Below are 12,793 nucleotides of genomic sequence, written 5' to 3'. Positions count from 1 at the left end.
GCTGCTACATCAAAGGAGACTATTATTTCATCCTCTTCTATCTTGGTGTCATTGGTCTTCAGGAATTTTTTTTTAAGAGCTAAAGAGTCTGCAGACACATGTTATAACATGTGTTGGGCAGGTGGAATCAAACCCAGGTCTCCTGGTTCAGAGGTGGTGACATAGCACTGAGCCACATGAGGCCCACCACCCTTGGCTCACAGCTGCAGTTCCATCCTCATATTGTAGGTAGTTTCTAATAAACCTGTTCAGGGATGTTATAACACACCTTTGGAGTGGTAGGATTTGAACCCAGGCCTCCTTGGTCCAGAGATATGGATACCACCATTGTATCACTGGAGCCCCTCCTCAGGGTTTTGGGCTATTTTTTCCAATCAACCTGTTCAATGACATTGGTATACATCTCTGGAACAGATGGGACTTGAACCCGTGCCTCCTGCTCCATGGGTGGTGACACTACCACAGCGCCACAAGAGAACTGATTTCCTGAGGTTTTGGATCATTGGCTGGGATATTTAATGCAGCTGCATGTTTGCTTGCTCGTTTCCACTACAATTTGCTGATTGTGCAAATTAATTATTTGAACATGCGATGTTAGTGAATGTACTTGAATTTATTGCCTGTGTCCAGATATACTGTCACCCAAGGCATAAATTGCAACACTGCTGGTGTTGTGTTCTCTCTCTGGCTTCATACATACAGACTGCTCTGTTATCTTCCTAATCCTCCTCTTTTCTTTCCCCTTTGTGCTGGTCGTGCTATTTAAGATTTTAACGCTTGATGGTCATCTTTAGTATTGGTTTGTTTTCATTTATTGGAAGATATTTGTTTTGAGGATGAACAATATTTTCTTTTTGTAAACGTTGTTCAGGTCTTGAGATTGTAGTTCTTTTCAATTTCAGTTGTCTCTTGGTTTCAGTTTCACGAACAATAATTTATTGATCGCTGGATCTCTTTATTTCTTCTGGTTACGTGGGCACTGAACATGAGAGTTGTTTTTTAACCTATACTGTTATCTTTTCCCTTAGGGCCCAGTAATGCCTGGTAGCCACTCTGTTGAGAGATTTGTAATTGAGGAGAATCTGCATTGCATCATCAAATCTCATTGGAGGGAAAGAAAGACATGGTAATTTCAGTAATATTTGCTTCAGTACTGCAGTAACATTTTCTTGTGAGGGTTGCTAAAGAAGTTATGTAAGTGTTAATTTATGTACAACAAATGTACTGAAAAAAATTAGAAATGCAGGTCATATTTTTAACTTCTTCATGGAATATGAAACTGACAGGCCATGCCAGCATTTGTTACTTACTGTAATTGTTGTTTGGAAGACAATGTTGGGCCAGCTTCTAGGGCCATCACAGTCTATTTAGGGTAAGTGTAAATGGTGCTGTTAAGAGTTGCAGGATGTTGACACAGCCAGAATGAAGGAGTTTGAAGTCAGGATGATGTGTGGCTTGGAGAGGAACTAGCAAGTGGTAGTGTTCCCCTGCATTTGTTGGCCTTGTCCTTCTAGGTGTTCAGATGTTGTTGAAGGGTCGTAGAGTCATACAGCACAGAAGCAGACCCTTCGGTCCAACTTGCCTATGCCAACCTGATATTTTAAATTAATTTAGTCCTATTTGCCAGCATTTGGCCCTTATCCCTCTAAGCCCTTCCTATTCATGTACCCATCCAGGTTCCTTTTAAATGTATTATTGTACCAGCCTCTACCACTTCCTCTGGCAGCTCATTCCATCGTGCACCACCCTCTGCATGAAAACATTGCCCCTTAGGTACTTTTTATATCTTTCACCTCTCACTTTAAACCTATGCCTTCTAGTTTGGGCTCCCCTACCCTGAGAAAAAGACATTGGCTATTCACCCAATCCATGCCACTCATGATTTTATAAACCTCTACAAAGGTCACCCTGAGACTCCAATGCTCCAGCAAAAATAGCCTCAGCTGAATCAACCTCTCACTATAGCTCAAACCTTCCAACCGCAGAAACATACTTGTCAATCTTTTCTGCACACTTTCAAGTTTAACAACATCTTTCCTTTAGCAGAGAGATCAGAATTAAATGCAGTATTCCAGAAATGGCCTAATCAATGTTCATATCTATGGTTGCAGGTATATCATTACAAATAATCTGATATTAAACAAATAAGTTTAGTTAACACTTGCTCTGATGCCGTGGTTAGCAATGATACTCATTGCTGACCCTGAAGAAAGCTGACCACAAAGATCTAGAGATCTCAGTGGCATGAGTTCTCCTTTCCTGATAAATGTTGAAATCAGCTGCCTTGGTATGCAGCAGCATTAATGTCAGTAAGCAGATAAATCTTTGATTACAATTAAATATTCACACACAATAAACTAGAAAGTGAAAACTGTCATTCACAGTTTCTCTGAATGCTCACATAGGAAAATAAAGTATTGCAGTTGATTTAGGTGAAAGTTAAATCAGAAGTAAAGTTTTCATTAAGTATATATTTTTTCAACAAAATGTATTAATATAGAAAGATCTGATATTCCACAAACAAGCATAAGCTTCTGAGGGCTTTGTATGTGGTGGCAGTGTCCCTACCTGTGGGCCAGAAGGTTTGGGTTCATCCCACCTGTTGCAGCAGTGTGTTTACAACATGTCTAACACATTTTTTAAAAAATGCACAAGTAAACCTTTCATGGTCAAGGAGGCGCTGAGCAGTTACTGTGAAGTTAATACCCCATTAAAAACCCAGCAATGCCTTTGCACAAAATGTGATTCTTTAAAAGGGTTTCCATTTTCCTGCGAGAGACAGAGTCAGTGGAAGAATGCAAATTCTCATTGATGAATTGATGCAGTGCATCTTGTAGATGCTACATACTGCTACCACTTTGCTCCAGTGATAAGAGAAAATGAGAGTTTAAGTTGATGAATGGGATGTGGAATGACTTCTATTTTGTAGATAGGTTTTCGGGAGTCAGGAGGTGAGCTAGTATAAGTAGACTACCTAGTTTCAGGTCACTGGTAACCTCCAGAATATTTGATGATTGAGAATTCTGTAATATTGTTGCCATGGAATATCCAGGGGAGTTGGTTAGATTCTCTCATCTTGTAATTGGTCATTGCCTAACCCTTGAGTGGCATGAATAGCACTTGCCATTTTATCAGCACCTTCCAAGCCTGAATGATGTTCAGATGTTGTGGCTTATGAACAAACTGCTTCAGTGTCTGAGGATTTGCAAATGATACTGACACTTGCAATCATCAGTTAACATCTGATCTTATAATTGGAGCAGCTAAATATGGAAAAGAGGTGGAAGGAAAGCAGAAATTCCAAAACAATATGTGGGTTTTCCTACTAAATAGAAGCAGGAACCACCAATCAATTCCTGCTGTCAGTACTGCTTGTTTATCACAAAATTCATTATTCAAATTCAGTGGCTGATCCTTGAGTAGCAATTGTGGACTAATTGAAGTAAGATTAATTTGAACTGCTAAATTTAGTTTGTGCACAAATGTAAAATCTTTGTTTCCTGAATGACAGGGTGCAACTACATATTCGCAATTCTCAGTGTAATGCAGTCTGGTGTTTGTGGTTAGTATCTCTATGGTTTTGCCTAAATTATACTTGCTGATTTTTATTCTTTCCAACAGTGCTGCCCAGCTGCTTAGTTATCCTGGAAAGAACAAGATTCCTCTGAATTACCATATAGTTGAGGTGGGTTCCTTCTTACTGTATGTTGGTAGCCCACATTTTATCTTGCTGGAAATTTGAATTTCTATTGTAGTAAATTAGCCTTGTAGTAAATTAGCCAATCTATGGAAACTGTGGTTTACATAAGCAAACACTGCCTATTTTATACTAAGCTTTTACTTTCCTGAACGAAAGACTGAATTCTTGATTTAAGCAAATTTTTGAAAATAAATCTTTCTAGTGTTCTGGTGCTGAAGAAAACCTCAGATGAGCTGAATGTATGTCCTGTCTTTGTGGAAAGAATCTCCCTTGGCCTTAAAAGGAGTGTGGCAGCTGGAAGTACATCATTAGTAAAGGGATAGAATGCAGAGAGTATTGGTGAACTGATATTCAGTGGTACTCCCAGGTGGTTGGCGTTGAGATTATAATGTCCTTTTGATGAGCTGACCTTAATGATCTGGCCTTCACTATACAGGACAAAAATGGTTTAAATGGCACATGGGAAATGTAGAAGACGGTAGTAATTGGCTTTGGGGAAACAGGTGAAAAATGCATTCATATGACAGGTGACATTTAATTCAGAAATGTGAAGTGATGTATTTTGATAGGAAGCATGAGAAGACCGAAACCAGGAGCAGCTTACGCTGGAATGTATACACAAACCTTTCAAGGTGGTATGGACTAGGCCAGACCACTCAAAACATTCTTAAGTAGGCAGCCCAGATCATAACTTTGCAATTTGTTTTGATAAGTATACAGTAAAAATTACCCGGAGTAAGTTAGCGAGGTTGACTACCAGGTTTTAAAACAGACAAAAATGTATTCACAAAATTGCACAATGAAACACAAAGAACAGAGTAAAGAACACCTACAGAACTCAGTCTATCCAAACTAGACTTAATTATGCTGTTCCGAATATACACAACAGTCCCAATAAGCAAACCGCCTTAAAAAAGTAAAAAAAATGTAACAAATGCTTAAAGGTTAAAGTCAGAAGGAAAGAGAGTGCGAGAGAGACAGAGTGTGTTTGTTTCCACACAGCTCACTGTTGAACTCCTAACTAGTTCTGGACTGAACTGCTCAGCTAGCTAGCTGGCCACTACCCTTTCATTATACAGGTCACTTCTAAAACATGGCCACTTTGGCCTGAAGTCTCATTTGTTTACATATAGACAAAAAGGCCTATCAATACCTTTTTATTCTCTGTACCTAACCAGTCTAATCAGAACCGGGAGATGTTTACGACCCCTCTGAAAAATACCAAGGGCACAGTATCCTTGAGAAAAGGAATAGCTTTTAGAAAAAAAGGGACCAGCTTTGTGACAAAGGTGACCGGTCAAATAGAGAAGGCTATTGAAAAAACATGTATAATTCTTGGATTTATTAATAAGGACTAGAGTACAAAAATGAGGAGGCTAGCTAAATCTTTGTGAAACACTGGTTATGCTTCACCTGAAGGATTATTATTAAATCTGGGCTCCATCCCCAAGAATGGTATTGTGTCCTTAGAAGGCATAAAAGAAATGTCCTAAAATTATACCAAAGCTGGAAGACTTCATTTATGTGGACAGGCTGGGGGAACATTCCCCTTGGGAACAGAGAAGCTAAAGAGCTGATTTGATGGAGATATTCAAAATATTGAATGCCAAATAAATAAACAATTGTATCCTATGTCAGAAGGGTTAGTAACCAGAGGGGACCGGTGCATGGCCACAGAATCACATGACAACAGGAAATGTTTTCTGTTTACACTTAAGTATTATGATCTGAATTTCAGTAGCTAAAAAGGTGTTGGAAAGGCATCAATAATAGCTTGCAAAAGGGGATTGGATAAGTACTTGAATCACAAATATTATAGGTTAATAGGTAAAAAGCTAGGGAGTGGGATTGATAGGATAGTTCTGTCAGAGTTGGCATTGGCATGCTGAACCAAATAGTCTTCTATTGTCATACATCATTTTGATTCTATAATGAGACCATCTTTCAGTAGTTGAGATATATGAAAACATTCCCTTTTTCGTGTTTCCATTTATCATTTCAATGATAAGTACTTAGAAAAAGTTGGTCCTATTTCTATTGTGGCACAGCTTTAAGCATTAAAGTGTCTCATATTATAAAAGAAACCTAGCATTTTAACACTTGTTACTTGACAATTTTATTGTTCATATCTTTGCTAAAGTGAGGGATGATAATTTAGGGTAATTGTTCTTCTATAAACACATTTTATGCAGTTACACAGTTCTGTTCAGTAAAGGTAAAATAAATTAATAGCTCATTTTCAATAATGCTGATAATTGTTTTATAGGTTGTCTTCGGAGAACTTTTCCAGTTGCCGTCACCTCCTCACATTGAAGTCATGTATACAACACTGTTGATTGAACTCTGCAAGCTGCAGCCTGGCTCTTTACCGCAGGTGGTATCCTTTTGGCAACGTTAGTTATTTGCAGCAACCATAGGCTCAATGCTAACGCTTCAGGAGGAAATGTTGGGATGGCATAGAGTACTTTCAATATTAAGTGCCCTTCCTGTCTTTATGATGATGCTCATCAATTGTATGGATTCCTTTCATAATTGATTTCCCACCAGAAGCGACTAATCAATTCTATTAACTTGCTTCAGGAACCAGATTGATTGCACAAGTAAGTGGGTTGATGAGAAACTTAAGAGGAATGCAAGTTTACACTTTGAACTTACCTGGATATTGACTTGCAGGAGGTAGTCCGTGATGGATATTGCTGTGATATATTAGTTATGATGTCTTTGCCACATGTGTGCACTATTTGAACATATACCCATAAGAGGTAGTTGTGGATTGCTCACATCAAGGGACACTGTTAAAAGCAAAAAACAAAATACAGGAAACACTGTGGTACAGGCAGTTTTTGTGGATCGTGAAATAGATTTGAAGTTTCAATTCGTTTTTTTAGAACAGTGAGTACTAGTAAATATTAAATTATAAAATAACTGAATTTAAAACATTGGCCCACAAGTCCCAAGGTGTTGTAATTGTTAGGATGTCATTCATTAGAACCGTACCCAGAATCTCTGCTGTTCTGCGTTTTTTGCTGGACTTCCAGGTCCGACTTTACCAGAAATGCAAAGCACAGTGTTCCTCAGAGCTCCAGCATTGTACAATGGAGTCAGGGGGAAAGAGAGAAGGCTGTCCCTGCCCCTGCCCCTTTTTATGGTATGTAGTAAGTTTAAAGATCCAGTTTGAACGTTAATGAATGGATGATTAATAAGTGGATGGATAGATTGATGGGGCCTGGGGTGGCAGTGGGTGTGGACATGATGTTGAATGTGATCAGGGGTTCAGGATGAGTAACAGGTGGGAGGGAGAGGAAAAGATCAGTTCCTGAGTAATCCAGGAGTTTTTTTTTCCTGCCTAGTATTTTTGGCTAATCATTCAGATAAGTCCCATGGAATCTGTGATATCAGCACAAGCTGCAAAGGAACTACTCATCGGAAGCTAAAACTTCCTGGCAATGTCCATGTAGGTTAGAGTGTTATGACTTCTATGCACATTTCAGGTCTTGCATCCAGCATTAATTTATCCAAAATCTCAAAGATTCGGGCCACTTTCTTATGCTTTCCCTTTCCACTAATTCTCTCCCAGCACCTGCTCCCATACCCCCATTATTGGGACGTATTTCTGTCAACATCTGTCACCCTAGGTAATCTTCCCTTGGAGCCTTGGACTGTTCACATTGAGTTGTTCAACTATCAGGACATCATGGGCAAGTTCCAATGTATTGGTATAGAAACTCACTCAGTCTTTGGCATGGGTGCCTAAGGACAATGCCCAATTTCATTTTCTTGAAGACTGTTGTGTCCCTGACACTTCCATAACTGAGCAAAACTAATTCAACACACAACAAAATTAAAATTGAATTTGAGGATCAAGTCCTCAGGAAAAAATGTTTGTGCAATGGCGTAGCCTATCCTCAATGTGTAACATTGATATATGCTGATTAGGAATATTTCATCTCTAATTAAATGCTTTAAATTGTTTATTCTACAAATCTGGATCATAATCAGCAGTTTCGGTTATAAAACATAGAATTGAATTTTAATAATGCTACCCAGGAGTATTGGAGAATAGAGGTTAGATATTTCCATGAAGCTGAATGACATGATGAACTCCCTGTTCTAGAAGGTGCATAAATTTGATTACAGCATGAAATTATTTACTCACTGGGTATTGGTTACGATGAGTATTTGAATCTATTGCTTGCCAAGTTGTGAAGAGAAAATATAATAATAGATTTGGTTCTCTCACTCAAGAAGGCTATTTGGCTGTCCATGCTAACTATCTGCAAATGTAACTTAATTAGTCTCACTCCCCACTTTTTTCTTTTTAGCTCAGCAAATATTTTCTATACATTATCTAATTATTCAATCCCCTATGAAAGTCACAATTCAGTCTGCCTCCACCGTACTAAATGCATTACAGATTCTAGCCACCTCAAATAAAAGAAGAGATTTTACTCATGTTCGCAATCTCCTTTGTGACCATAATTTTGTGATGAACATGTTTCGTGTTTTACTTAACTGGTAAATTTTAGCTTGCACAAGCTACAGAGATGCTATATATGCGGATCGATAGAATGAATACAATTTGCATAGACAGGTAATTTTATCTTCAATTCTATTTTGTTTGTAAAAGCAGTTTTAGAATATTATTCCTGTAATTTGTAGAGTTTTTGTATTAAATGATCCAGTTAATAAGTTATCAGTAATTGACTTTTCTATAAATGAAAAGCTATCACAATAAAAAAGAAATGTATTTGACTCAATTGTCCCATCGTTTTGGAGAGGAATAATTGCTCTCACTCCTCATTGCAATTTTTTAAATGTTTTAGACAGCTGGTTAAGAATTTGTCTGATGTCTCAGTGATAAATATTCACTTGTATGATCTGTTAGTAAATTGTACACACCAGTAATGTCCCAGTTTAATTGTCTGCTCTATGCTAGGTTGGCTGTTCTTGATCAGTGCGTTTCTGGATTCACTGTGATTGGTCTCAAGTATCCCTGGATCAATGAAAAGAAAATTCATTTAATTTCTAATGTCTCGGAGAGACAAAATCTGGTAAAGAAATGATAAACTAAATGGAGGAAAATATGGGAGGTTCCTCTCTAAGCTATTTGTGGTCAAAAGCACCCCTGAAAATCATGAGGACACTGAATTCCCTAAAGTACCTACCATTTTAGGAAGTAATGGCTATCACAACCAGAAACAGCTGTCATGAAATAGCATCCACTGCATGATCTACCAGCAATGAGGGTTTTTGTGACACATTGGTAGCGTCCCTATCTCCTAAGCCAAGAGGCCGGGTTCAAATCCCATCTGTGCCTGAGGTGTGCAATAACGTGTATAAAGAGGTTGATTTTAAAAAAAAAACTGATTTGCCAACCTATTCCAGAGATCTCTTATACTCAGAGAGGAAATATCTCTTCAGCTAACCTAAATCTCACATTACACAACTTATGACCCTCTGGGCCTCCATAATCTACTTAATTGAAACACATTCTACTCCCTTCATCTTACAAAATTTCAGATTATCCCTCAGTTCACATATCTGAGAAATGCATAGCCCGAATGTTCATGAGCATAATTTGATCATTAAGATGATTGATTCTGAGAAATGGTATGTTGGAAAATAAACCAAGATACTGCTAAGGTTCTTAAGTTTATTTAAGGTTTATGTTAGTAGAGCTGTGGATAATGGACATCGTTTGTCCTGTCTCTGGTATTATGGTAAAGGCAGCTCTGGGAATTACTCATTGTTCACTCTATTTTATTTCACACATTATATATATATATAAAACGTAATATATATTATACCTAATTTACAAGGAATTAGTTGAAATTTAGCAACCTATTGCACATATAATGCCAAAATTATAGCATGAGTGACTTAAGCCTTTTTACTGAACCTCTGCTACAACTTGACCCACTATTGAATAGTGCTTGTAGGGCTGTTGTGGTGGTAGTATCCCTACCTCTGACCCAGAAGGCCAGAGTTTAAGACCTGCTTCAGAGATGTGTAATAACAATGAACAGGAATATACCATTCAGCTGTTCAAACCTATTCTATCATTCAGTGAGATTGTAGCTGATCTGTGACCCAACTCCATATACCCGCTTGCTTAATACCTTTTGCTTTACAAAACAAAATATTGCTATCTCAGACTTAAAGTTAACAACTGAGCTAGCATCCACTGGTGTTTGTGGAAGAGAGTTGCAAACATCAACTACCCCTTGTATGTAGAAGTGCTTCCTAACTTTTCTCTTGAATGCTCTGGTCCTAATTTTTATACTATGCCTCTAGTTTTAAGAGTCCCCGACCAATGGAAATAGTTTAAATTCATCTACCCTGTCTTTCCCTATTAATATATTGAACAAGTTGATTAAAAATACCTAGAAGGGAGCTGGCAGGCTCACTGTCTGTCAAATAATATTCGTTTGCTCATTTGTTTAGAAATAAAATTAGAAACAACACATTTTTTATCAGCTACCAGCAAATTAAATATACATGAAATCAGTAGATTTTGCAAGGAAGCTAGCAATCTTGTCATGTCCTTCTTTACCCGAGTTAAGCTTGGAAAAACCTCACCACATTCTCAATTTATTTTGTGCTCACTGTTGCTGGGTTTATTTGTGCAAAAGTTGCCAAAAAACATTTGTACAAATTTATATGGAAAAATATTACTCTGTTAAATCCAACCTTGACAATCTCGAAAATATCCAAATGTAAGCAATTACAATCTCTTATCACATTTTGATTATGAACATTTATGAATGAAATTAAAGCATTGTGAATGTGAAGTAAGTGTTAAGAAATAATTGCAAAATAAGCTATCGCCTCAGGTAAAGAAACTAAGATTTGCAAATTTGTGGGGAGATGGGCAATCTATACAAATTTATTAGCTTTTACTTTTCTTTTGTAAAACAGCAATCTGATCACAACTGAGCTATTGTCAATTGAAACAACTGGCCAAATAAAAACCAAAAGAACTGCGGATGATGTGAATCAGAAACCAAAACAAAAATTGCTAGAAAAGCTCAGCAGGTCTGGTAGCATTTGTGAAGAGAAATCAGAGTTAACATTTTGGGTTGGTGACCCTTTCTCAGAACTCAGTTTCTCTTTACAAATGCTGCCAGACCTGCTGAGCTTTTCCAGCAATTTCTCCTTTTGTTTCTGAAACAACTGGTGCAAAGTTTCTTAAATTGCCAGGACTGTAGCATCATTCTGGCATTGTGGTCTTGTGTTTATTGTCAATAACAATGTTGTAGCAAATGTAGCAAATTCTTTCCTGTTGGAATATCATGAATGGTGACTTACAGCCCATTTCACACTGGCCTCTGGGACATGAATCAGTGACCCTTTCAGTGTATTGGGGCAGCAGTATATTGATTAGGATATAGTTTGATTAAATCATCTTTTTAGAAAATGGTGTACTGTGCATTATTACGGAACTCTTCTGTAGAGGCAACTCATTATTGAGAAACTTCATCTAATCAACTTCACATTTGCAACAAGTTGGTAGTTATTTTCTATACTGTGGACTGAGAGAGCAAAAGCTAGCTTATTACCTTGAAAATACAGGCTATTGAATGTGTAACTAATCAATTAATTTCTGTCCTGTAGCCTCTAGAGCAGTTTGATGGATCTGGTGCTTGGCCAAGTTATTGAAGCTGCTGCTGTGAAGTCTGTTGTTTGAACATAGCTGTAAATATTGGGGATGAATTCTGCAGCAGTAGAATATAATGCATGAACTTGTTTGATATGTAGTAGTATTACAAAGCGAGCTGAAGGTTGTAGGTTGTCTGCAGTAAGCGAATGTGAATCCACATGTCTCCTTTATGGGTGGGCTAAGCCTGGCAGCTCAGTCTAGCGCTGAATAGCAAGATGAAATTCTCCTGACTGATAGTATTTTCACCTCTTCCATGTTCTGGTTTTGTCCACCTTTTTGATAAATGTCCTTTTTGATCCACCTTAGGATAAATGTCTGACTTATGGTTCAAATGTTCCTTTTCAGATTTATCAATTGGTTTTCTCATCATTTGAGTAACTTTCAGTTCAGATGGAGCTGGGATGATTGGTAAGTAAAAATGTTCTAAAGTCGTGTGTGAGAAATCTTCATTAGATGGCTGTTTTACAATGGAAGTAAATGTCTGGGCATATTTACATGATTGGATCTGGTGTCTTTTTTAGTTTTGTTTACCAGGGTATCTCTGACATTCAAGCCAGAGTGGTTGACATGGCATGATCATGCCAGGTTTGATTAAGTTGTTCAAAAGTCCAAATTTGGATAAATTAGACAGGTTACCAAACAATGCTGACCAAGGTAGGAGTGGAGGAAGGTCAGCTGTAAGTTGTAAATCATTGCCTCATAGCTGCTCTGAACTCCCTCTTGATTGGCCAGAACGTAACAGAGCCTAGAAAATCTGATTACCTGTTTTCCCATGTGGCTGCAATTTGTACATAGCCCCGTGGAACCTTAGAGAAGAAAATATGATTGTTCAAAGGTTATTGTAGCAAATAAAAGCTCATAGTATAGGGAATAACATGTCATAGGTAAATATTGACTAGATAACAGGAAACAAAGGCTGTTTCCTCTTGTGGGAGAACCTGCAACTGGGGACAACTGTTTAAACATAAGAGATTTCCCTTTTAAGATAGATAAGGATTTTCTTTCTCTCAGAATATCGAGTCTTCAGAACTCTCTTCAAAAAGCAGTTGAAACACTGCCTTTGAACTTTTTTATGACAGAGGTAGATTGATTCTTTGTAAGCAACGAGGTGAAAGGTTATTAGGAAAAGGCGGCAAAGTGAAGTAATCAGGTCAGTAACGATTTTCATGAATGCTGGAAGAGCCGAAAAATGGAAGGGCCAAAGGGTCTCTCCTGCTAATTTGTGCAAAAATAGAGGTACGTTGTCAAGATGGCTTATACGTGTACCATACAGGGTAGCTGTTAGTTGGTTGACCCCAGGGTTGCTATTTGATAATCCAGATATTTTGGGGTAAACTCATGGCTGCACTTCAAAGCTTCCAACTGTTGGTAAGAAACCACATAATTAGGAATTCTGGTCCATAACAGTGCAATATGAGTTTTGGTACAACAGT

General features: G+C 37.8%; 1 protein-coding gene across 2 annotated transcripts in view; it reads left to right on the top strand.

The window, feature by feature from the left end:
* LOC140491588 (nuclear cap-binding protein subunit 1) overlaps nucleotides 1-12,793 on the top strand; it is a 77,185-nt gene that overhangs the window by 41,751 nt on the left and 22,641 nt on the right. For both annotated transcript variants that reach the window (XM_072590009.1, XM_072590018.1), the window contains 5 exons: nucleotides 1,029-1,126; nucleotides 3,622-3,685; nucleotides 5,967-6,077; nucleotides 8,227-8,291; nucleotides 11,706-11,768. In XM_072590009.1, the coding sequence (XP_072446110.1) occupies nucleotides 1,029-1,126; nucleotides 3,622-3,685; nucleotides 5,967-6,077; nucleotides 8,227-8,291; nucleotides 11,706-11,768 (401 nt within the window). The remainder of the gene's footprint in view (nucleotides 1-1,028; nucleotides 1,127-3,621; nucleotides 3,686-5,966; nucleotides 6,078-8,226; nucleotides 8,292-11,705; nucleotides 11,769-12,793) is intronic.

The sequence above is a fragment of the Chiloscyllium punctatum genome, chromosome 2 (genome assembly GCF_047496795.1).
Source record: "Chiloscyllium punctatum isolate Juve2018m chromosome 2, sChiPun1.3, whole genome shotgun sequence".
In the NCBI taxonomy this organism is placed as follows: domain Eukaryota; kingdom Metazoa; phylum Chordata; class Chondrichthyes; order Orectolobiformes; family Hemiscylliidae; genus Chiloscyllium; species Chiloscyllium punctatum.
The sequence above is the reverse complement of the archived record's forward strand: the minus strand, read 5'-3'. Positions and strand labels throughout refer to the sequence as shown.